The 26,971-nt window shown below is 39.7% G+C and overlaps 1 protein-coding gene across 2 annotated transcripts in view; it reads left to right on the forward strand.

Moving 5' to 3' along the window:
- Positions 1-429: 429 nt before the first annotated feature.
- ITGA6 (integrin subunit alpha 6) overlaps positions 430-26,971 on the forward strand; it is a 102,555-nt gene continuing 76,013 nt past the window's right edge. Inside the window, exon 1 of one of the 2 annotated variants that reach the window (XM_069080105.1) lies at positions 430-753. In XM_069080105.1, coding sequence (XP_068936206.1) covers positions 569-753 — 185 coding nt within the window. In that variant the 5' untranslated portion in view covers positions 430-568. The remainder of the gene's footprint in view (positions 754-26,971) is intronic. The other variant, XM_069080106.1, reaches the window with a different exon arrangement.

Below are 26,971 nucleotides of genomic sequence, written 5' to 3' on the forward strand. Positions count from 1 at the left end.
CAACTTGGGCCACCAGTGCAACACTGAACTCTCCGTCTTCTACGCCGGGAGCTTACCGGAACAGGTAAGCCCGGAATGGCGCGCCACGTGTCGAAAAGAATGAGTTAGAGAATGAGCGACTTTCCAAGCGCAAGGCTTTCCCAGGACTGGCGTTCTCGGCCGGGGCTGGGAGAGAGGGGGCTGGGGGACACTTCCCTAGCTAAAGAGCGTACTAGCCCGGGCAGTGGCCGGAGAAGGTGTAGGCTGGGCGGGGAGAGAGCCGGCCGGCCTGGCCGGGGGAGGAGGGAGAATCTAGGAGGGGTGGGGGGAGAGGCGGGGCCCGGCTTCCTTCGTCACTTGATAAAACGCCTGTGAGTCTCCAGAGAACAACGGGCTCTTTCAGCTGTTCGAGAGCGGGCTACGAGGGGGAGAGGCTGGACAGGGAGTACGGCTAGTCCCGGGGGGTGGGGCAGGGGAGTGGAGCTGGGGAAGGAGAAGGTGGTAGTGGTGGCAGCAGAAGCAGCGGCGGCGGCAGCAGCAGCAGCAGGTCCCTTTCTCCTTTCCCTTCCCCGCCTCGCCATAATTGCCGATGGCGGCTGCCGGGCAGCCGGAGCTCCTCTTCTACCTGTCGGCGTGTCTGCTGCTCCATCTCTGCGCCGCCTTTAACTTGGACACCCGGGAGGAAAACGTGATCCGCAAGAGCGGGGAGCCCGAGAGTCTCTTCGGATTCTCCCTGGCTATGCACTGGCAGCTGCATCCGCAGGACAAGAGGCTGTAAGTTCTCTGCCCTCCGCGTCCCTTCCACCGTCCCCCCCCGGAGCAGCTCTCCCCCGCCGCCGCATAGCCAGGGAGAATCCGAAGAGACTCTCGGCCGCGCGCCTCGCCCCTCACCACCATCCCTCCCAGCCCTGCCCTACCCTCCTCCCTTCTTCTCTCCTCCCCTCCCTCCGCCTCTCCCTGCGAGAGCCCCGGAGGCGCCTCTTTTGAGAAGAGCTTGAGCACGTCCACACCCCTGCCGGGCTGCCTGTCCTCCTCTTCGCCCCACCCGGAGCAGCTCTGCCCTGCGGCCAAGCAGATCCATCCCTGGCCGAGGCTGGCGACCTGAGGGGGCTTCGGAGGGGGAGAGACACTAGCCAGTGCTGAACTTACCCGTGGCTCCGGGATCCCGACTCCTGATTCATCCTTCTCCACATGAACCCTCATCCTCTGGGGCGGCGGCAGAGGATGAAGGGGGAAGGGGAGGACACGGTACTTGGTTCACTCCCCGGATAGGGCAAGTGTCCAGGCGGCGGCAGCAGCAGCAGCATTACTCTGGTTTCCAACTTTCACCCCCACCTCCACTCTATCCCCATTGCCCTCCGGGAGAGTTTATTTCCCTCTTGAATGTTTTTGCGGCGAACCTGGCAGGTGGCGGCCTTTCACAGGTCCACCTTTGTGTGTATGTGTGCATGGGGAGAAAGTTGTATCAGAGAGATCTGGGTCTTCCTCTCAGAGCTCCACCTTTGTGTATGTGTTCGTGAGTGTGTGTATATGTACACGAGGAGAGAGTTGTATCAGAGATCCGGGTCTCCCTCTTAAAAAGTCCGCGTGTGTGTGTGTGTGTGTGTGTGTGCGTGTGTGCGTGTGCATGAGTACGTGTGTGCACACGCGCGCGCGCACACAGGGAGAGAGTTGTAGCGGAGAGATCCGGGTTTCCCTCTCAGATTCACCTTTGTATATACGTGTGCGCGCGTGCCAGAGAAAAAGTTGTATCAGAAAGCTTTGGGCCTCCGTCTTAGAAGTGTGTGCGTGCATGCGTGTGTGTGTGTGTGTATGCGCGCGTGTGCGCATTCGTGCGTGCGCTCGGGGAGAGAGTTGTACCAGAGAGCTCGTGCTCTCCCTCTGAGCTGATGAGTTCGGGGGGCCACTTGTGGTAGCCAAGAGTTTGCAAGTTCGTTTTTATTGTGTTTCCTGTGGTTTACCCCTAAGGCGTGCGCAAGTCTTGTGAGGATTAGATGGTGCTTTCCTGTAGTAGCAGAATGAAGTCTTTAAAAACATTTTTTAAGGGTGGAGTTAACCAACCACCTGTTAGCAGAAATAGATCAGCTGAGAAAACAAGCTATAAAACTGGGCTATATCCCCTTCCTCTCTACCTCCCGCTACTGCTGTGGCCCCCCATACTCCCCTAAACCCCCAGCCAAAACCTGGAACCCCTGTTCCTTTTCACTGGTCTCCCCACCCCCTTCCAGAGGTTAAAGCAAAAGTCCGATCGGAGCTTAGTCTCTTGGAAAGAAAGTATGGAATAGTGACGTACCCCCTCCCCCCATCACTGTCCCAGCCAAGCCTAAGGAAAAGGGGTTAGCTTAGTTGGCTCAGCCTGTCTTGTCTTTTATTCTTTCTAAGAAAACTTCACAAAGTCTTTCCACATGATCCGGCTTATTAGAAACCAGTTCGAGGCGGGTTTTTTTTTTTTTTTAAGAATACAGTGCTGGAGAGTGAAAAAAATGGTTTTTTGTTTTTTGTTTTTGGATCTTGGTAGTCACGGTCTTGCATTCTTGATCTGGGCTTGGGGAAGAAAAAGAAAGGAACAACAAAAGGTTACCCCACCACCACCACTCCCCACCCCTAAGGCTTTTAGTTAAGTCGAAGCCATTTCAGAATCAGACCAGAGAAAATAGAATGCTGTTTCCCTGGACAGAACTTTTCTGCATGGGAAAAGTACATAGAATCATATCCTTTTTAGAGAAGGAAGGAGGAACTTAATGACTTAAGATGAGAAACTTGGAGTTTGCAAATAATTCATTGGAGACTGACACTTAAAGAGGCTGCTCAGAATGCCATTTTTCTGTTACACCTGTTAGTGGAGCAGGGCATTTTGATTTAGACACGTTTGAGGAATCAGGACGCCTCGGCACTGTTGAACTCCTGTAGAACTTCCTGGCTAAGTTTCTGATCTGAGCTAAAGAAAATACAGTTTGACCTAACTGGTTCACATTGTAGAACTCTGTGTCTCCAAAGGGCATGATTATGTAAAAATGTTAGTCTGTGTGTGGATTTGGAACCTGAATGGTCTAAGCTAGTCACAGGTCTGCCTATGTAGTAAATTACATGTTGGTGACATTTTTTTCCTACAAAATTCCTGGCAAATTTGATGGCTCAGGATTTCTCAATCAAGACAAATTGAAAACAACATTGGGATATGAACAATTTCCTAAATATGCTTTCTGAAATTTGGTCGTTAAATCTGTTAATCATTCATTACTCTCTTACATCTCCTTTTTCATCTCCTTCGGTGAACAGTTACAGAATTCTGTTCAACCCATATTTAATAAGTGGCCACTTAGGATGAGGCTGTGTTTGAGATACTGGGGAAATTGAGAAAAAATCAAAATCAGTTACTGCTCTCTAGGAATTTAGCCTGTGATGTATAAAAGTGAATCGAAGTACAGGACAGTGATAAGAGCAAAGGAGAGATTGGACAAAGTACTCTAGGTAAATTTGAAGAAAGACCACTTTTCTTCAATGGGGGAATCAAGGTAAGTTTTTATGGAGGTTGTGGTGTCTGAGCTAGGCCTTGAAAAAGTTGTAGATGAGAAAGTTTATTCCAAATACGCAGTGACCTGGGGAAATATTGAGAGTGCAGAGGGCAAGCTGAGATGGGAAACATCTAGTAATAGAGAATGAGAGCCTGAACTTGAGTTGTGGGAGTATAAGTGGAGACCATATATAAAGTAAGAGATTGTGAAGGTAGAATCACCGAATTTGACAGCCAAATGAGTGATGGGGAGAGGCATTAAAGAGGAGAAGAAAAGATGATTCTGAGGTTTTGTACCTGAGAGGATGGTAGTGCCATCAAGAGAAATGATAAAGTGAAAGAATCTGGGTGGATCTGGGTGGAACATCATGGGTTTAGTTCCATTGTGTACATACTGAGTGTGAGGGGCTAGTGATATTTAGAAATGGATGTTTATAGTAGGCAGTCACTGATAGGACTGGAAATGTAAATGATAGATCTGCCCTAGAAACTATCTGGGAATCACGGGTGGTCAACTTGGTAATTGAACCCACTTGAATAGATGATGAGGGAGAGAGTGAAGAGAGAAAAGAGGGTATAGGATGGAGATTAGGGATTAGCCATATTTGGGGAACAGACAGAGGATGATAAGGATGCTAAGAGGTGATCAGGACCAAGGGAGATTAGAATATCCAGAAGTAGGGAATGGTCAACAATTTGAAATGCTTGTAGGGAAACTCAAAAAGGATCTGAGATTCTTTGATTTATTTCAGATATTGGATAGGATTAAAAAATATGAAGTTCTTGTCTTATAATCAAGTGGAAAGCACCAAGTATCTAGGAATGTTTTTCTCTTTTTTTTTTTTTTTTTTGCTTTTTGGAGGGCAGTTGGAGTGAAGTGACTTGCCCAAGGTCATAAGTGTTTAGTGTCTGAGGCAGCATTTGAACTCAGGTCCTCCTGACTCCTGGGCTGGTGCTCTATTCACTTCACCACCTAGCCACCCCTAGGATCTGAAAGTACTAGAAGGTGAGAAAGCATCTAGTTCTTAGAATGCCTAAAAAGAACATAGGATCCTCTTAGGAAAACTACTCACTCTTTTTTTTTTACCTTCAAATATAGTAGGATTTCAAGACCTGGAAGTTTATCCATTTTATTTTTATCTTGTAAAAAAAAAAAGATTCACACCATTTTACCATAGTCCTGGAAAACCATCAGTTACTTTCAGCCAGATTTTTTTTTGGGGGGAGGGGTGATCACTCAGGTATGCTGAACCAACTTTGGGCCTTAGCAAGGCCAAGCTTCTTGGGCTTAAAAGCTATGTCTTGGGCTTAAAACATGTCTACTAGCAATTTTGGGGGAACATTTTTGTTTTTGTTCTGCAGGTAATGCAACCAAGCTATTCTTAGGGTTAATATAACAAAAATAACCAGACGGCTAGAGTAAAGTGAAGGGTTATGGGAACAGCCAAAGGAAATGCACCTGTGACTTAAAGCAAGTGCATTATACTGTGATAGTGAGAGGCCATCCAATAGATTGTAAACCACAGTGAAAATGTATTGACTCAATTTCAAAAGCAGGGTTCAAACAGGTAGTGTTTGAATATCATAAATTCCAAATGTTGAACAACTGTGCATGTAGAAAGAAAAAGGCCTGATTTTTAGAGTTTTATGTTTAAGTTAAATTGAATTAAATTCTATTTAGAATTATATTAAAAAGTGTGCCACCTCCATGACTGATATGTGGTGAAGTGGTGAAGACAAAATCCTGATGGGGCGATTGTTGTCTATGAGGTGTTGACTAGGGGGTCTGATTGTTGGGGGTCTTTTTATAATCATAAAACATGAGCTTTTCCAGATTGTCTCATGTTTTCAGTTCTTAATTCCCGATCTTTTTCAACTCCTTAGACAATATATGGGTAGAGGTATAAACTTTCTCATTCTGAATATTACAGTGAAAGCTTTGTTGGCACTCTTTAGATTAATGTTGCAGAGTTAGTGGATTCTGTTTTGGAATTTCTAGGTTGATAAAAATTTCTATGCCATTTCTACCCCAAACTCAGACTCTGTCTTCTTATGCTGTGCTTTACATTTAGTTCTTTTAAAAATTCAGGTCTACAAGAGTGGAAAATTGAAAGGGTGTTTGTCTTTAGTTTTGTGGTGTAGCACATAAACTTGGACTAAAGAAGACCTGATTCTGAATTCCTTTCTCAGCCACTTATTTGCTCTATGACTACAAAGCTTCAGTTTCCTCATCTCTAAAAGAAGGATAATAATAAATAGTATCTACTTGACAAGGTTGTGGCAAGTATCAAATGAAATAATATGTGTAAAGGCACTTTGCAAATCTTAAACCATTTTATAAATATTAACTTTGTCACAAGTCATCTATCACCCCCTCACTAGAAAGAAAAGCAGAAGGAGGTGGAAAAAGAAGAGGTGTGGGGAAGGCAAAAAGGAGGTGTGTGACATGGATTTAACCTTTTAGACCTGGAAGGGAATTCAGAGATCTGCATTAATCCCCATAATTTTATAGATGTTGAAACTGAGGAGGCCCCAACAAATTATTTTCCCAATATTATCCAGATTACTAAAACTAGAACTCAGGTCTTTTGACTCCTAATCTGGTACTGTTTACAGCCATATCAAATTGACCCAATTACTTTTAATTATCACATTCAGGGGCAGCTGGGTGGCTCAGTGAATAGAGCACCGGCCCTGGAGTCAGGAGGACCTGAGTTCAAATCCAGCCTCAGACACTTAACATAAAAACTAGCTGTGTGACCTTGGGCAAGTCACTTAACTCCAATTGCCCTCCAAAAAGCAAAAAAAAAAAATCATATTCAGTCTCTTCATACTTACTTTATGGACTTGGGATTTTGTCTGCTAGAGCAGATAAATATCCCTGTGTGCAATCCCTATGTGTGATCTTTGCCCATTTTTCAAAAAAATCCTGGAAAACCTGCCCAGTGGCTAGAGGTTCCTGTGTACCATTTGGGAGGTCCATCTGTTGTCTCTCATCCTCCTTACACAATTGAACCACTTCCTTTTCTAGTCATTTCCTTGGTGATGTATTTTGCCACTATTTCTTCTGCATAAGTCATTGTTGGTTAGACCTGCCTTAGCCTGCTTAGACCTGCCAGGTGTTTTTACATCATCCTTTAGATTATTTGTAATTTTGAGATCGTGGTATTCCACAAGTTATAGCCATCCAGTGTAACTGAGAAAAATAATTAGTTTTAAAGATCTTTTGTAGTGAAGGCCATTTGAATCCACTGGAACCACCCTACTGTCTCTCCGAGCTCATCAATTCTGGACATGCTTCCATGGGCAGCTCTTGACAAAAACACATATTTATAGAGGAATTCTAAGGGTTATTTGTGCTGCTACATCTCACAGTCTATTCAATAGGAGTTTTTCATCCCGTGTGTTAGATTAGTTTTCTTTGCAGTCCTATCATACTTACCCAAAAAGTCCTGTAATGTGCTAGGTCTCCAAGCAAGTAAGTAAGATCATCTGCATTTATGATATACAAAACAAACAAGCTGTTGGATTGTAAACTCCCTGTGGATTGAGACCATTGTCTTATCTTTGTAAATACCCCATGCAGTATATTGCACATTATAAGCATTCATCAAATATTTGTTGAATGGATACTTTTTTAGGTTTATTATTGACCTAAAAGGTTGCCTTAGTGGTTTTAAGCCTTAAACCTATCTAGTTAAAATTCCATTGCCTGGCATTGAAGGCCCTCCCGTCACTGGTTCCACCCTACTTTTCTAGCTTTATTTTATCTAACTCTTCGCCTTTATACACTCTACACTCTTGCCAAATCAAACTACTTTCTGTCCCTTGAATAAGCCTTTGATGGAATATTTTAAAGACTAATTCTAATATCAGATCTTCCATCAGGCCTTCCCCATTGTGATGATTGGTAATAACCTTGGACCCCATATAGCACTTAGATTTGCACCTCTTTAATGCATTTATGCTTTATTTAAAGTTAGAATTATCTGTGTATTGATGTGCTGTTTCCCCCTCCATTATGGTGGGTAGAACATGTCTCATCTAAGCTGTGTATTTCCCCATGGACAGTGTTCTATCACAATACCTGATATGTATTGAATTGGTTATTGTCAATAATTTACCTTAATGAATTTTCTAAGTCTTAGGGCAAAAATGATGATGGGCAGTAACGAAGTAGAAAGAGTTCTGATTTAAGAGGCTCTGGGTTCAGATCCAGCCTTGCTTCTTAGTACTTAGATTACCTTAGATAAGTTTCTTCCCTTTATATATAAAATGAGGTATTTGGACTAGATGAACTCTAAGGTCCCTTCCAGTTTGAATTCTATTGTCCTATGAGTATGGGTGCATTTAAAAATTAGCTCCTATTAGAACAGATGTTTTTAGGTATAGGAACTGGTACTGGACCTGTGATTTACTAGTATGCAGAACTCCCAGGTGAGTCAACTCCCTCTACCAGTGCAAATTGGCACCATCTCTACAGTTTAGAATCTTAGAATTCCAGGACCCTAGGAATAACTCTTGGGAATTATTTATTCATTTCTGTGAGTCAATGGACCCCTTTGGCAGTTTGGTGAAGTCAACGAACCCCTTTTCAGAATGATTTTAAATGCAACAAATAAAATGGTAGGATCAGAAAGAAACCAATTGCATTAAAATATTGTTACCTAAATTCAAAAACAAAATCAAGTTCTTGGATTCCGAGCAAAGAAGCCTAGTTTAGTGAATTGCTTAGAATTCTGAAAGCTTAAGGAACTTCTTGGGGTCTGAGGAGAAAATAACCTAGCCAGTATGTGGCAAGACCAGCCAAGACCAGCTCCATCCACGATCCCAAGGTGCCTTTTTGAGATTTGAAAACATTGATTAGGTTTGCGCTTTTGATCATAAGAACCGTGCTTATGGGAACTTGTTTATAAATAGCATTAAGCACTATATTTAAGCTTTTTAAAAGCAGAAGAGTGTGATATTTGAGTACTGCATTTGGAAACATACTACTTGTGCCTAATGCTGTGGGGACTGTAAAAAAGTGGCTTTAAGTGTCTTTTTAGGTTCTCTACAAAAGAAGAATTTTTTTACTCTAAAGGCTTATTTGACCATAGAATTTAAGTGAGTTCATGAAGTAATATCTTCAAGTCTGTAATCCTCCTTCAGTGTTTGAGGAGTAGTCATTGCCGGAGGCAGAGGGATAGACTTGGTGACATCCGCAAATGCCTTCAAGCCTGTGATTCATCCTCATTAGCTCTTCTGGTAAGACATGAATCTGTGTCTGAAGGCAAAATATCTAGACATCTAGAGACATGAAAGGAGTCTCTATACTTGACAGTTCTACCCCAAATGTTCACATGGCTGTTTTGTGCCCAACCAGTCAGTAGCAGAGCATTCTAAGCTCATATTGGCCTGATCAGCCACATTCGGACACACTGAAACTTACTACCATAGTGATGTCATTTTGGTCCTCTTTGAGAACGAAGGACAACATGTGTGTTGTGGGGGGGAGGGTCCTACGTGCCACTTCTTGATTCCCGACTCTTTACTACAGTGTGTTATTTATTTTACCTTAGTTGTTTAAAAAAAAAGAGGAAGAAGTGGGGACAGGACAAGGATGAATTTCAGACCTGGCAAAAATTTGTAAGGCTCTGTTACATTTGGGTAAGATTTATATATCGTTTGATCTACTGAATTGTACCAAAGGCTATTATTTAAACATCCAGGCTTTGTCTCTATCTAGACAGCTTCCCACACTTCCTTTTTTTCATCATACTTCGGCATGGTTTGCCCCTCAAAACCAAATGGGGGATCAGAGTACTGTTCAGGAAGAGCTTGTGAGTTGAGTAGAATACTTTGCTGTGCAGGGGCATCTTCAAAGGGCTGGATTTGATCATCCTGAGCTTGAACAGTAAAGAATCAAGTTAATGAGGGTAGACTACAGTACTTTTTTCCTAACTAATTTAGTTACACCTATCAGTTTTAATTTTTTACAGTCTAGTAGGGAGGTAAGACATAATGCATATTAAAGTGATCAGCTCATTAGGGAGTTTAAAAAGTGGATCAGGAGGCTAATGAGATTTGGGAAGGTTTAGGATGATGGCATGGAGGGGTCAGAGCATAGTCTATATGTCTTTGAGGCATCTCCGGTTTAGACTGTAGGTAATGCTGTCCCATGATCCATAGCCTTTTATCATTACTGAATGTTAAAAGCCCATCTTTTAAATACCAGTATAATCTTTTTGTAACAGTGATCAGAATAAATTAAAAATTCCCTAAGATATTTCCCTAAGCTAATACAGCCTAACTACCTCCCCTCCCCCTCTTGTTATTCAGGTCTGGACCCAGCATGTTGTTTAATCTGAATGATGTTTACGGTGTGTATATGTATGTGTAATTCTGGACTAACTCAGTGAGCTGTAAATACAACTGTTGTGATTTGGACAATTCTCTTTATCCACTTTGTTTTTTTTCAGAAGATGTGTTTGTATCCACAATGCTTAGCATAGTGCCTGACACAGAGTAGACCCTGAATAAGTGCTTACTAATTAAAAAAAAAAAATAAGCCCAGAATATTACAAGATATCCTTGGTGAAATCAGTGTAAGACAAAGTGCTGCTTTCTATGTAATATGTATAAATGTAATAAACTTAGAGTAACAAGAGATGTGGCTTGGCTATTATACTTAAACTTTATACCTTAAGGACATCTAGGATGATAAGCACACTTTGCTGCGGCATTTCCCTTGGAGCCTCTCTCAGTAGAATAGTTGCCTGGATTCATCATGGTCATTCCTATGTTACATGCATCAGACCCCCCACCATTATGGGCTATCATACTTTATTTTCCTTTTTCCCTTTGCCTTTTGAAGTGGTTAAAGGGGGAAGATAGAAATTTGGAGGGAGTAACAATGATGACAATTGTAAATTCACCCCATCTATGTCTAACATCTATGTGTTAGACATAACCATTACCATACTGTATATGTGTACCTTTCCTATTTAGAGTTTGGTCACATTTAAAAGCACATTTTCCCTTTTTTAAGGCTCTATTTCACAGTCTTGACTTAAAAAACTTCTACAATCTGTGATTTCTTTGGTGTAAGTACTCCTTCCACCAACACATATGCAACCTCTAAGTGCCTTCGGAGATGATCTTCATACCGTGCCTGAAAAATTTGCAATTTAGCTAACCTGCAAGGTGGGTGGTGGGCCTGTCTGACTTGAGCTGGTCAGGCCCATAGACTCTGCAGCATAATCTTGAGAACCCAGCATCATCTCATCACCACCTCATCATGATCCATTAGAGTAAGACTGTTCCAAAGTAGCTACTACAAAAGATGTGGAAGAAAAATGCCTTGTAGGCTTTTGATGGTTATTAATATTGAGATTCAATACAAGTTTGGGTAGTGTTTCCACTGAAGACTAATTTGAAAGAGAGAAGATGAATGTGCAGAGAGTTGTGGGGTGATGAAGTTCTTAGATTGGCCTTTGTCATGAAGGTGGAACCCCCATGAAGAGGGATTGTATTATGGCCAAGCAGAGTTCTTAATGAAGAGTTCCAGCTGTTATTTTTCTTCCCTGGTTGCCATGCCTTCTCAACCCCATGTCAGAAAAGTCCCTTTTGCCTCTCTGGGAGGCACAAGAAGTAGTTTGCAAGCTGGTACAGTTATTCTGGAGGCTTGATAAAAGTTGGGTTTCCCCATTTTGTTTGATTCATAACTTTTTAATCTAATGTCTATTTACTCCAGAGCTCAACCTAGTCGGTCACTAAAGAAACATTCAAACTTCCTACAGTTGGGAGACATGTAGAGGGTTTTGAAACACTGTGTTCCTGATAAGAACAAGTAAAATTTATTATAAAGCTGATATTTAAAGGTAAACAGTGATCTCTTGGAATTAATTGAAAGCAGCTAATTGTTAATCAGTCCCAAATAGGGACAAGTTATTTGGGTTTCTCACAAACACAGTTCTCTTTCAGACTAGTAACTGGAATGATTACTATCTTATCTTCTCCTGTTTGGCTCCTCTGTGTAGAAAAACATGGCACAACAATTCCTAGTCAGTTTACCAGGTAAGTAAGGTTGACATTTGTGCAAGTAAAATGATGGTCAGCCAGAGCAAGCAGCCAGCTGTCAATCCAGTTTCTCTTTTCAGTTTTAACAGATCTTTTCCAAAATGTAACTTCTCCCTTCTTTAACCCCCCAGATAGAAAGTAGAGAAAACCTTTGTCCTGTGAGAGGGTGAATAAGCACTCAGTAAAAATAATGTTTGGTTCATTAATGTGTGTGTGTATTTGGAATGTATCCCATCGATGATGATGTTATATCCACAAGTTCACAGATGCCAATATTTCAAACAGTTCCAAAGATATCGTTCACTAGTGATGCCTAGTGATGTTTCAAAATACACACACACACACACACACACACACACACACACACACACACAATATGGTGTTCCTAAAGTCTTTGTGCAGTTTTAAGCTATTAAAGTTTATGTGTGTGCACATGCATATATGTGTATACACACATATGTACACATGATAAATTGTGTGAAAAACAGAATGCATCATGTTTGTTTGAAATGCCTTTTCAGTTATAATTTAAGGCAAATATTTATGCTAATGTTTTTTTCCTAAGTCTTGGTTGGATAGGGAAGTAAATAAGCAGGGATCTTTTGAAAGAAACGTGTTGCAAAGTTAATGACGATGAGTAATAAAATCCTTGGTTAATGCTTTGTTTTCTAATAATAACCAATATCTGTTATGACTGTAGCCTCAGTAGTGTCTAATATCTCTTCTCAGGTTGAGTTCAAAATAAACTTCAAGTACATGTCTTTTGCAATGTATGGCTTCCTTATTTTCATTAAAAATGGTAAGTATTTTAGATTTTCTAGACTTCTAAAAGACTGGAAGTCCATAAACCAAAAGTGAATACATTAAAGATAAATTAGCAAGCATTTATGAGGTGCCTACTATGAACCAAACACTGTGTTAGGCACTTGGCGGGGAAAAGACAAAAATTAAACAAGCTCTAGCCTCAGGTACTTAGCATTTTATCGAGAAAAATCTGTGTAGAGAACTCTGAGTATGGAGACTCTTCTCCCTTCCCTCCCCTTTGCAGATTGTAATCTTGCTATGATTTGGTAGATTAATGTGAAGCAACTAGGGTTTAGGTAACTGCCCTGGGGGGGGGGGGGGGGGTCACACACCTCAGTATCGGAGGCAGGATTTTAACTTAGTTCTTCCTAACTTAAAACCTAATCTTTTTTTTTTTTTTTTGCTTTTTGGAGGGCAGGTGGGGTTGTGACTTGCCCAAGGTCACATGGCTAGTTTTTGTGTTAAGTGTCTGAGGCCGGATTTGAACTCAGGTCCTCCTGACTCCAGGGCCGGTGCTCTATTCACTGCACCACCTAGGTGTCCAAAACCTAATTCTTTATCCATTATATCACCCGGTGTCTGAAGCAGAAATATCGTGGACCAAATAATTTTTTGGAATCATGGCAAGAATTTGAAGACTTCTCTCATATTATATTCTAATAACGTTCCCTTTTGCTTAGTTGTAGTTAGCATTCATGATAAAACAAAGCATATTGTCCTTTATTCAAAAGATAACAATTGAATTAATGCCTAATAAGGGCGTGGTACAAAAAGAAGTGTAATGGATATGCCTGTGGCATATGATAGTAAACATATGGATGTTGTGAATCTTTGGGAATTCTAGGCAGTTGCCAGAAAAATGAATGGACATTTGTTTAAATGTACCTGTCCTGTACTGGATGTTTTCTTGTCCTTTGTAAGTTAATTCTAATAGGTTTCACTATAGAGATAATATCAGTCTTACCAGTTAGTTGATGATGATGTATTTTTTGATAGAATATAAACTCCTTTAGTGCAGGGAGTTTCATTTTTGTTCTTGTATCTTTGACATCTAGAAAAGCACATAGTATATAATTTTAAAAGTTATTTTATTTTTAATTGATGAAATAAAACATAATATAGTATAATAAAAAGATGATTATGCTTAAAACTGCAAATCTACATGCACAACTTGTTATTTCTTTCAAATATATAACAAAATTATCAAATAAAATTCTTTCTTTTTTCTTTCTTACCTACCTCTCACCCCACCCTAGAGATGGCTACCATTATACATAAATAAGCATATGTATGTAAAATTAGTCCAGACATACTTCTATTTATTAGTTCTTTCTCTGGATGCAGATAGCATCTTTCTTCATATGTCCTTTATATTTAATTTGGGTATTTAGAATAGTCAAAATAACTTACTGAGAGTTGTTCTTAAAACAATGTTGCTGTTACTGTATACAGTGTTCTCTTGGTTCTGCTCATTCCACTCTTCATTATTTCATTCAAGTCTTTCCATGTTTTTCTAAGATCATTGAGCTCATAATTTTTTGTAGCACAGTAGTATTCTATCACAATCTTATGCCACAACTTGTTCAGCCATTCCGCAATTGATGGATACCCTGCAATTTCCAGTTCTTTGCCACCACAAAGAAAGCTGCTACAAACATTTTAGAACATAGAGGTTCTTTTCCTTTTTCCCTGATCATTTTTGGAAATAGACCTAATAGTGGTATTGCTGGGCCAAAGGGTATAGGTAGTTTAATAATTCCTTGGGTACATAGTATATACTTAATAGATGCTTGTTGATAATTGACTTGTAGTTCTCTTGTGTTCATAAATGGCAAGGGAACATTTTGAGAAAAAAATCTTGTCTTCCCTTTCCTTCAGTTACATGACTATAGCCCTCAGTTCTACCAATAAATTCCATCACAATCTCTGGGTCAGGTTAAAGTTAATTATCACATGGTCTGTGGGCCGTAGGCCAAAAGCACAAGTTGAGTCCTCTTTCATTATAGGAGAGCTCTATAACATGTGCTGGGATTGGGATAGGAGCAGGTAACATGTAGCAATGGAAACAGTCCCCTAGTAGCCTGTCCTTAGGCATTAAAGATAGGAAAATGAGAAGGATAAGAAATGTGTGCTTGAAAGGGGAGAAGAGAAACATGGTCATGGGAAAGATTGTTTTAGGGCTCTCCATCTTATGTTTAAACTACCATTCTCTTTGTATCACTCTTTTTTCTGAAAGTGTGATCCAAATCTATACTGTTTGTTTTTGACTTGTAGGCTAAAATAGGTTACCAAGTTCAAATGAACCCAGGGAAGACACAGTCCCTATTGTATTTATGTCTTGGTTGTCATAAAGTAAATATATGGAATTGGGAGCTAGTATAGTAAGAGGGAAGCCTGTGATTTTTTTGCTTTTTGCTGTTTCAGCTGATTTCTCCGTAACCCTAGCATCCCTTGTGTTTTCTCTTGCTGCACCATATTGATTACCAGTTTGTTTACTTATTGCTAGGAGAGCTGTGGAAATCTTTGTTCTAAAGGGATGTAGTCAGCCCTTTGCATATCACACAGTGTCCTGTTATTAAAAAAAATGGGGTGAGAACTAAGGAGGTAACTTGAAAGAACTGAATAAAGTGGAAGTGAAGTGTCTGAGATTATACATGAGCCTAAGCCATAGATTAAAGAAGTTTAGAACTTCTGATTTAGGCCAGTCCCATCATTTTACAGATGAAGAAATCAGCCAGGCTAGTGACAGATCCAGGACTACAGCCTGGATCTCCTGATTCATTGTCCAGTGATTTTTGCTAAATTATGTAGTTATTTTTTAAAAGCAATAATTTTTGCCTTCCCAGGATTCCTTTAATCAATGCCACATGATTTCATGCTTGACATTGCCTTAAATTGAAGGAACTGGAAGTTTTACATCAATGTTCTCATTGTAATGATAATAATTAACCGAGCAGGTGAGAAGTACATTGGCAGAGTGGATTAAAAAGTCCTGGCCTCAGGAAACCTAGGTTAAAATCCTGCCCCTGACTCATACTGGATGTGACTCAGGGCCTCCTCAGCATTGGTAGAGGAAGTACTCTCTCAGGAGCCACCTTACCTGATAAAATAATAGGTCTAGAAAAAAAATTGGGCATTTTTGAGGTTCAAATCATTTTATTCTTTAAATTATTATATATCAGAAGCTAACCATTTTTCAAAAATGGATAGACCACAACACATTCTTGTATTAGAAATATGAATTCCAAAATGTCCTTGAGAATCCAACAAATACACTTAGGCTTAAACTGAGTGTCTGCTGCCCACAGTTGTTCAGACCCTGATTCATAAAAATTTAAGACCATTTTCAGCATGTCACAATAGTGGATACTTAAAATATTCAATCTGTGTAGATGTATAGAGATCTTTCTAGTGGAAGAAATATGCCATCTCCATGTTCCGCTATGCTATTGGAGCCATTCTTCCGAAGATACTTTTAGTGAATCTATAGAAGATAAACTCATAAAGTAATAATAATAAACAAACCTAATACCACCTACTATGTGCTCGGCACTGTGCTAAGTGCTTTATATATATTATCTCATTTGACCCTCACAACCACTTTGGGGTTGTTGTTGTGGATGGAGTTCCGAGTCAGGAAAACCTAAATTCCATTTTAGCCTGAGATAGTCACTGTGTGACCCTGGGCAAATCATTGAACTCTATTTGCTTAGGAGGCAACTAGGGGACTCAGGATAGAGCTCTGGGCCTGGAATCAGGAAGACCCAAGTTTAAATCTGTCCTCAAAACACTTACAATCCGTGTGACCCTAGACAAATCACTTAACCCTGTTTGCCTCAGTTTCCTCATCTGTAAGATGATCTGGAGCAGGAAATGGCAAGCCATTCCAGTAGCGTTGGCAATAGGGCCCCAAATGGAGTCATCAAGAGTCAGACAACTAATTGACTAAACTACCAAAAATAGCATTGGGAGGTAGGTGCTATTGTTATCTTCATTTTGCAGATGGGGAAACTGAGGCAGACAGTGGTTAAATAACTTGTCCAGGGTCACACAGATAGTAGTGACTTTATTTCTTTTTTTTTCTATTTGGAGGGCAATTGGGGTTGACTTGCCCAAAGTCACATGACTAGTAAGTATGTCAAGTGTCTAAGGCTGGATTTGAGCTCAGGTCCTCCTAATTCCAGGGCTGGTGCTCTATTCACTGCGTAGATAGTAACTTTTTAATATTGGCAGAGTACTTTCATATGTAATCACATGTGATCATCAAAAATACCCAGTGAGATAAATTCTGTGGGCTTTATTATAGATCCTTTTACTTTAGTTGAAGAACTGAGGTTCAGAAAAATAAAATTACTAAGGATCATAGGTTTAGAGCTCAAACGAACTTTGGAGATCATCTGTTCTACATACTACAGATAAAAAAACTTGGGACCCAGAGGGTTAAGTGATTCTCTTGTGGTCCCAGAAATACTAAGTAAGTATTAAGTTGCAAAGCCAAAATTTGGACTTAAGTCTTTGGACTCCAGATCTACCACTCTTTCTCCTGCATTGGTAGTAAATAACAGAGCCAGGTTTGTAAGCCAGGTTTTTTATTCCAAATTGAGACCTCTTTCCTTTGCACCAAGTGTTTTTACTTTTTAAAAATTTCCATCATGGACTCCTTTGACAGTCTGGTGAAGCCCATGGACTCTTACTCACAGTAATGTTTTTAAATGTGTAAAATAAAGTACGTAAGATTACAAAGAAAAATCAGATATTTTGCATTACAGTTATCAAAATATGGGGGGAAAAGTTCACAGTCCCCAGATTATTAAGAATTTATCTATTACACCAAAGGCAGAGACATTATCCTATCATTTGGTCCTTTGCAATAATTAGTACAGAGCCTTGTATGTAGTACATGTTCATTAAATATTGTTTGAATCAATGTCCATCTTTGGTCCCCCGACTAAATTTTAAATTCCTGGACAACAGAAATGTCACTTACTGCCCCTTTGATGAACTACCCCCCCACCCCCACCCCCGTTTGCATACTAGGCACTTGTTGGAATTGTTTTAGAGTAGAAACAAGTTGTCCCGTAAAAGCCCAACTTGAATTGTCTGTTTGTATACTGAAATGCCTCTTTAAAGTTCCTTAATCTGCAGAGGCCCAGACTTGTTTGACTTTACATTCCCAGGTTCTAGGGGAGGTTTTGCTATGCCAGGAGCACATTTACAGGTTGAAGTTCAAAAGGAAGCACGTTGTACAGGGAACACCCAAATTTGGCAACAGCTGGCTCCAGAGGTAATAACTCTCTCATTGGCATGGATGGTACATTCTTTCTTTGTTTAAACTGTTTTTCCTTGTCTTCCTTCAGGGCTGTATGTATCAGTCCACTTGATTTTAATAGCTTTTGTTGTTGTTTTCCGTTCTGTGACACATTTCCATGGTTTGGCTATTATTGATTCATCCATCCAGATCCTGCTACATGTAATTTAACATACTTGCTTTACTCTCTACCAGTGTTTTCATTAGGAATTTCCCAATACAATATTCCTGCAGTATACTGTATCAGCAATGCCATATTCACAATGCCTATAGAGATTACAAATATGCTGATATAATTATCCATCACAAAATACGTCAGGTTTGCCATTTGGGGAAATAAACTAGAAAATTTATTAAGATACCAAAAGACTGAGTCCCAAAACCAGAAAGTGAAAGCCATCAAAGTAGTTATGACATTGGCACAGGTAGATAAAGTAGAAAGCACCCACATTCTCAAGCCTTTAAAACAGAACAGGCTACCTCAGGCAAAGGTCCTCCTCTCCCCACTCACAGCAACCACCCAGTGTCCTGGAAGAGCGCTCCCAGCAGCTCCGGCCCCTGGCAGTCCTCAGCAGGAGTCCTAACTCAAAAAAAAAAAAAAAGGCAACCGCCGCCAACTGCCAACCGCAGGACCGTTAGCTCGGCTTTTCACTTTCTCTTGCTCTGCTATGTCAGCACGTCCATGGGGCATGGGAGATCTTTAAATCCCATAACCCTTACATATACCTCTTAGCTTTTCATATGGGAGTAGTATGCCCAGGCTCATATGCCAAGAATAACATTTTAATTAACTTTTTTTGCATCAGGTTTAGAAAATAATATCTGCTAAACATTGAAGCACAAGGACAAGCCATCCTGTCTTTATTTATACATACAGAGTACTTACTGAGGGAGATAATGAACCAGAAAATGGAATAATGCTGCCAAGTAGTGCTATTCTGAGGCAGCTAGGTGGCTCATCGAAGAGAGTGCTGGGCCTAGAGTCAGGAAGACGTGAGTTGAAATCCCGCCTCAGACACTTACTAGCTGTGTGACCTTGGGCAAGCCATTTAACCTCTGTTTATATTAATCCAACTAGAGAAGGAAATGGCAAACCACTCTAGTACCTTTGCCAAGAAAACCCCATGGACAGTACGATCTACAAAGTCATGAAGAGTCAGATGGGACTGAACAACAAGTGTTTTCTACATTTCACAGGATCCTAGATTTAAAACTATGACCTACCCATTTATTTTACAGATGAAGTAACTGAGATCCAAAGAGATGAATTTCGTTACCCCAGTTCACATAGGTAGTCAGTTGCAGAACCACAACTTGGACATAGATCTGCGGATCTGAAATCTACCATTCCTTCCATTCTATCATTGCTTTTTGTCACCTTGTCTGAAAGTGGAGAAAACTAATGTCAACTTGATGGAATCCTAATAAAGGTGCCCCCAGCCCCACTATTCTAATGTCATTATAGGCCCCACTTAACAGCAGGCCCACTGTACCTACCCCCCATATCCTAACTACTTCATATATGTCTCACTACTCACTAGAACAGTGGGTATGTCCATGAACTCACATTTCTCACAGAAACAGTAGGTGTGTCCATGCACTCAGCCACAACCACATCCATCTAGTTCCAGATAAGACCACAATAATCAGCCAATCAGAAAGCAGAACCACCAGGATGCCCAAGCAGAATGTGGACCCCCAAAATAATAGAAGGGACTTTCCCTAAGTAGTCACCTTTGCAGTAATAGTAAAGAAATGACCTAGAGTGAATTTATGATGTAAAGAGACTTATTATAATACCATTATCATACATATGTACTCCCCCAAATAGGTTTTTTCAGTATGCATTGTGGGTAATTACATGTGCAGTTCCACTGTGGCTGGGACCCCTTCTCCATTGCGTAATCCCTTAACAAACCCCTCCTGCCTTTTTAATATTCATAATTTCTGTTATGTAATTGCATCTTTACCCTATAAAAATCCTACTGAAGTTGCTGGTTCCTCTTTGGTTCCACTACACTACAACATGAAACCCCACAGTTTTTGGTGTCCCAGAGTTTAAACTTCAACATACTAGTGACAACAATCGATTTGACTCAACAAACACTTATTAGCTTTGTATTGGGGAAAATGCAAAGTTCAGATGAAACATCTACTCACCCTCAAAGAACTTAGTGTGAAATGACAGTAACCCTCAGTCTTACTAAGCCATACAAAAAGTATTTGACACCATTAGCTAGTGACTACAAAGCAAGATTGGCTATTTTTGTTTCTTTTAAATAGATTTTATTGATTTTTTTTTTTACATCTCCTAGATTTCCCCTGTGTCTTTCTTCTTCCCCCTTCCTGAGCGCCATTCCTATAACAAGTAATTTTTTTTTTTTTGCCTTTTTGGAGGACAATTGGGGTTAAGTAACTTGCCCAAGGTTACACAGCTGGCTAGTTTTTTTGTGTGTGTGGGTGTTAACTGTCTGAGGCCAGAATTGAACTCTGTCCTCCTGATTCCGGGGCTGGCGCTTTACTGACTGCACCGCCTAGCCACCCAAACCATACCTTTTATTTTTTAAGTAATTTTTTTAAAAAGAATAAGTGGAAGAACAGAAAAGATGTTAGCAAAACTGATTGACTTATCGAAAAGATCTGAGATTGTGTGCAATGGTGCACATCTCTGGATCCCACTTCAGTAAAGTGTGTGTTTGGGAGGGGGTTATCTTCAAAGGTCTCTTCTTTGAACCAACACTTGTTCTTTATAATTTCATGACATTAGTTGTTGATTGTTGTGTGGTGTTTCTTTGTGTTTAAATTGTTGTAGTCACTGTACACTTTGTATCGATTCACGTTAAGTCCCTCTATGTTTCTCAATAGTCATGTTCAGCTTTTCTAACAGTATGATAATATATTCCATTGCGTTCATAAGCCACAATCTGTGCAGCCATTTCCCAATCAATGAGCATTTACTTTGTTTCCAGTTATTTGCTACCACAAAATGTGCTGCAGTAAATATTTTGGTGTCTGTGGAGCCTTTCTTTTTTGTCAGTGATCTATCAGTGGAATCTCTGGGTCAGAGAGTTTGGACTTTTTAGCCACTTTATTTTCATGATTTCCTAATTACTTTCCAAAATACATGTACTAATTCATGGCTCTACTAATAAGGTATTTGTGAGCATGTATTTCTATAACCCTTTCTTATCTTTTGTCATCTTTGCTAATTTTCTGGATGTGAGGTAAAATTTCAGGGTTGTTTTGATTTTCATTTCTCCTATTATTACTGATTTGGAGCTTTGCAGGATTGGTTAATAATGCTATTATTATTAATGATGCTATTATTGTCATCAATAATGATATTATCATTAATAATAATTGTTTTCATTCTGATTTCATTGTGATTTCATCTATATAGGGAACTCTCAGATGGGAACTCCCTTTACCAGTGCAAGTGAGCGCCTTCAGTCTTAAAGAGTTGCCTAGAGTCTTAAGTGATATGCTTAGGTCACAGCCATGAGTGGAATAACGTGCCCAAGGTCACCCAGGCAAGTGAAGCATTTGAGGCAGAATCTAAACCTACTTCTTCCCGGCTCCCAAATCCAGCTCTGCTCACCACACCATGTGGTCTTTCCACCCACATTCTAGAAGGGATTGTTGGGGTCCACTGAGCATGTTTTCATAGCTGATTACTTTTCTAGCTGAAGAAGCAGCAGAGCTTTTAGCTAAAGAGCTCTATTGATTTGTCATCACCCTCAGCCCATTTGATTGAGTAGACAGTACAAGCAAGGTCTTCTTGATTGGCTTTGGCTAGATCCCAACTATTTAACCAATGCCAGAACTGGTTGTTCTTCTCCTTGGACTTCACTTCTGTTACTGAACAAGATGTGCTCATCCCTTCTTCCTCACTTCTCATTACTTTAAACAGAAATGGAGACCTTATCAAACTCCCTTTTCTCTCTCTCACCCTAGCAGTGACTCAGCGTTTGATCCTGGTGAGAAGAGCCAGGTTGCTGCAGGCTACTTAGCAGACTGATGGTGTTTTAAAATGTTTTGACATGAGAATTAGTTATAAATGGGTGCTTAAAAATTTTTTTTTAAAGCTTTGAATCCCATGCTGATTTTAAATGGGAGTGATTCATTCCCTTCTGAAGAGAATACAAGGGGAAATGCTTTTTTAGGCTAGATACTGTTTGACATTTGCCTTTTAAATTCCCATGTACAGTTCAATTCAGCAAATGCGTATTGAAGGCCTATTGAGTAGAGGCAGCGTGCTTGGTGGTGGGATACCAAAGTGGAGTTGGGGGTAGGAGGGAAGATGCAATTACTTCTTACCTTTGGGAGTTTATATGGAGGAACTGTAATTCAAGTTAGACTATGACATACATAGTAGAGGTCATTAATTGTGTTCTTTGGTCTTTTTCCAGTTGTGTCCAACTCTCCGTGACCCTATTTGGGGTTTTTTCTTGGCAAAGATATTGGAGTGGTTTGTCATTTCCTTCTCCAGCTCATTTTACAGATGAGGAAACTGAGGCAAACAGGAATAAGTGATTTGCCCAGGGTCACACAGCTAGGAAGAGTCTGAGGCTGGATTTGAACTAAGGAAGGAGAATCTTCCCATCTCTGATCTGGCACTCTATACACTGTGCCATCTGGCTGCTCCCCAGGAGAAGTCACAGAATCATAGAATTTATAATTGGAAAGGGTCATAGAGTTGATGAAGTTCAGCCTTCTCATTTGACAGATGAGGAAGCTACAGTCCATAGAGGGGAAGAAATTTAGTCCAAGGTTAAACAAGGTAGTCTATAATAGAGCTTGAATGTGAAACAAGTCATTTGATTGCAGTTCAAGAGCTCTTTGTACCATTATACTGTGTTGCCTAACAGCAATGCATGAAAAAATTGAGTAAGAAGTATTCCTCATTGGCAATCTGGAGAAAGCCTTCATGAAACTTGGGACTTGCACTGAGCTTTGAAGGAAGAGAAGGAAGGAAAAAAAAAGAGAAAACATACATCTATTTTTAATTTATTTTGTTAAATACCAATTAAAAATTTTTTTAAAAATACTCATTTAAAATTTTATGAGTTCCAAATTCTCTCCTTCCCTCTGCCTTGAGAAGGCAAGCAATATGATATTGACAGTATGTGTGACGTCATACAGAACATTTCCAAATTTGTCAGAAACATGCATTTATTAAGCACTTTCTAAATGCCAGGTACTAAGTGTTTTACAAATATTTCATCTGATCCTTACAGAATCCCTTCTGAGTGGGTTCTATTATACCCATTTTACTGTAGAGGAAATGAAGTGGATATGAAGTTGAATGACTTGCCTAGGGTCACGCAGCTAATAAGTGCCTGAGGCTGTATTTGAACTGGGGGGGGGGGATTTCCCTGACTCCGGGTCCTGTGCTCTGTCCCTCCATTGCCTTTCCTGCCTCCCCCCAAAAAACCAAACCCCAAATAGCTGGTAGCCACGTATTCATGTTGATCCTCAAATAAGCCTGGCCCTATTGGCATAATCTTTGTAAACCCAAGGTCACCTGTGCACTCTGTTTAAATATGACTATTGAGAGAGGGCTTAGATCATGTGAATAAAACCTACCTTTGAGGTAGAATTTGCAAAGTAAGGCAAGGCCCCATCACTTCTCACCACCTTATTACATTCTTTGCTTTAAGAGTTATTCTGTTGGGATAAAGCATTACCTCCAGAAGACCACTAAGGAAAATAACAGATATTAACTTGTAAGGCAGGAGCATTAGCTCATTTGTCAAAATTAATCAGATTATTGAGCTGTCACTTTAAAAAATCAAGGTCTTTGAGGAAATGGGATATAAAACAGTTAACTTTTGATTAGGGAGCAGTGTTTAAAGTATGGAGTGTTGTCTGAGGAATATAACTTGCCTTTATTTTTTTTTCTTTTTTCTTTTTTTTGGAGGACAATTGGGGTTAAGTGACTTGCCCAAGGTCACACAGCTAGTTTTTGTGTTAAGTGTCTGAGGCTGTATCCAAACCCAGGTACTCCTGACTCCAGGACCGGTGCACTATTCACTGTACCACCTAGCCTCCCCTTTGCCTTTATTCTTAAAAGAGAACATATATACATATATATATATAATAGAATCTTTTAAAAAATTTCTCAAAATCTTAATTTTGAACTTACCATATTGTGCTAAAACATAGCAAAACCTTCTAAGCTTAATCAGGAATTTAGGACTCTTTGCATTTACTACTGTGCTTTTGGGGGAGCTTTTGTGTCTGCTTTTCATACTTTTTCTGTCTCTTCCCTTGTCTCTTTCTACTCAGTGTGGCTACCTGTATTGGTCTCTTGCCATCACTAGTGTGCTTTGGCCTCAGAAATCAGATGGCCAAAATGTCAGCATTGTAAGTTAGAGGTGAGGTGACTCTGAGTGAGTTCCCTGAAAGCATCATTATATAGTTAAAGTGTATAAGCTTGAAGTATATAGACTTCCTGTTACTTATTCTGGTTATGAAGAAACCTTTATTTGTTTCATATCCTGATTTGGCACAGTATTTTGAACAGGTAAGGTTACCTAGAACTGAGTTCCAGATAGGTAAAGAGTCACTTTGATATTATGCAAGGCCTTTATATAAGAAATACAATCACTGACTACTTAAAGCAAAAGACTAAAATGCCTAATACTGTTTTCAGCTCTGAAAAATATAATACTTTTAATAATGAGATACCTCAATTTACTCCTTTTTAAAAACTATTTGATAAAGGTGATTGTTAAATCATTTTAGTCATGTCCAACTCTTTGTGACTATTTGATTTTGGGGGGGGGGGCAAAGATACTAGAGTGGTTTGCCATTTCCTTCTCCAGCTCATTTTATAGATGAGGAAACTGAGGCAAACAGAAATAAGAAGATTTGCCCAGGGTCACACAGCTAAGGCTAGATTTAAACTCAGGAAGATGAGTCTTTCTGATTCCAGAGCTGGCACTCTATCCACTGTGCCACCCCAGCTGGCCCAAAGAACTGAAGGAAACAGTAAATTGGGTGTTAAGAGGACAGTAAAATAGTGAGGGGGGGGAGAGGGTGTGGAGGAAAGGAGAGAGAGAGGAAGAGGAAGAGAGAGAACCCTCATACACACAAAGCACATACTGGAACCAAACTCAGTTTCCAATAACTTTGAAATTATACCAGAGTTTGGGCCTGAAGTACAGCTCTTATGTTATCAACTTGGCTCCTTGCACTTTCTTAATATAGGTGTGTCTCTGATTAAGGACAAAGTAGTTCATACAGTAAAGACAACTCCCAAAATACATACGTTGTTTTTGTTATATACTCACTAAACCTTTTTCAAGGACAAAATAATAGCAGAGAAAAATCAAATCTGTTGATTTTAAATTAGGCTCAGACCTTCAGTTGAAATGAAAAGCTGCTAAGACCTGTCAGATCAGCAGATTGAGAGTAAGATGTTCTGGTTCTATTCCTGTCATTGATTTTTCAATGGGAATTTGATTTCTCTACTTATAAAGAGAAAATCATCAATACTTGTGGCCCATCTCCTTCCTAACTGTTCATGGGAGTCTCCATGTTAGTATATGGAAAGCTCTCTAGACTTTACATAAGAAAATCAAAGCTGTAATAGCCACAAGTAGAGACAACGGATTGTCTGAATGATTCAACTCCATGAGTATTTTGGAGTGCAGTACTACTAAGGCTCTCAATGATTATCTTACTGGCTCTAGTTTCTTATTCACTATAAATCCTTTCTGCCCTAATAATTTTGTAAAAGACAATTACTTTTAAAAACCCACAAGTTCTGTTTTTCTTCTTCCCCTCCAGATTTGAGGGATGGGGATGGGGGTGGGGGTAGAGAGATATGAGGGAGCAATAATAAATGCTTTTTAATTTAAAAAAATAAGAAAAATTAAAACCCGTAAACCATCAGCTTTCCAAAAAAGAAACTAAGAAAAAAAAGTGAGTTCCTAGTTCTGAAAAGTGTCCTGAAGTAATGGATATTATTTCAGTCAACCCTAGCAGCTGCCAATGCTTTTCAAATGCAGCCAATTTCTGGATGGTATCTAACATTTAATCACTTCCTAATTCTGAACTAACTCTTAAGGGTCGAATACCTGATTTTCCAGTTGCCACCCTTTGCTTGGACCTTCATGAAAGTCTATTTGCTAGTAAACTTGCCTCTTAAATAAGTTGTTAAATAATGGGTTTATCAATATAGCATGTCAATATAAGGTATTTGTGTCAGTATGAAAACAAACTTTGGGGAAATGTGCCCATTTCTACTTAGGAGAGAAAACAAAGTTATTGCTCTCTGCTTATTAAATAATCTCTCAAATGACTATTTTCTAGTAACTTAAAAATTAACTCTTAAGTTCTTTAGATTATGCTTTGAGAGATAAGGGAATGGGGAATGAATTTAAAGAAAACTTATATTTAGTAGAAGATTAGTGAGTTTGGAGTCAGAAGACCTCACTAGCTATAGGTTCTGGAGAAAGTCACCTGACCTCTCTGAGTTCTAGTTTCTTCATCTGTGAAGTCAAAATAATGATTTCTTTACTCACCTTATAGGAATATTGAGTGATCCATGAGAGAGCATATGTAAAAGTGCTAATAATCATGAATCTCTGTATCATTATAACTTAAATGTCCCAGATATCTAAGCACGTACAGCAGAAAATAATGCTGGTTTCAGTTAGAATCTGAGTTTGATTTCCACCTTTGACAGCCACTACCTATGTGACCTTGGACAAATCACTTAACCTTTTGGGGTCTCAATTTCCTTCTTTGTAAAATGATGTCATTGGATTCCATGACTTCTGAGAACTTGGTCCCTTTTCAGCTTTAGCTTTATGAACCCATGATGTGGATAAGGACTGGACTCGTGATTTCATTTGTATAGAGGGCTCCCCCTACCAAAGCTTAAGTAGTACATCCATGTATAATGATATAGGTACGCTCTAGGTGAGGACTTGATTTGTGACACACATATAGACATGTGCACAGAAGACATATTTTTGAGAATTCTATACATATACACACAGATATGTGCATGCATATATACATATTATATATGTACATGTGTGTATCTATGTGTCTCAGCTTAAACCTAAAGTAAGGCCTATTGGGCACCAATACATTTGGCTGCCCAGAGCACTCATTATATACAATATACACTGATAAAAATACTCTGGGAAACTCTCCAAGACTGTAAGGTATAGATAGAAAAGAAAAAAGATAAACCAGAGGACAGATGAATATTTATATTATTTATATTGCTTACCTTAACGCTTTTGCTCTAATGATTGACTTTATGTTGTGAAAAAAAGACTCCATGT

This window comes from Petaurus breviceps, unplaced genomic scaffold (genome assembly GCF_028583685.1).
Source record: "Petaurus breviceps papuanus isolate PSGF00001 unplaced genomic scaffold, PetGlider_PUasm1.0 91133, whole genome shotgun sequence".
NCBI classification, from domain to species: Eukaryota; Metazoa; Chordata; class Mammalia; order Diprotodontia; family Petauridae; genus Petaurus; species Petaurus breviceps.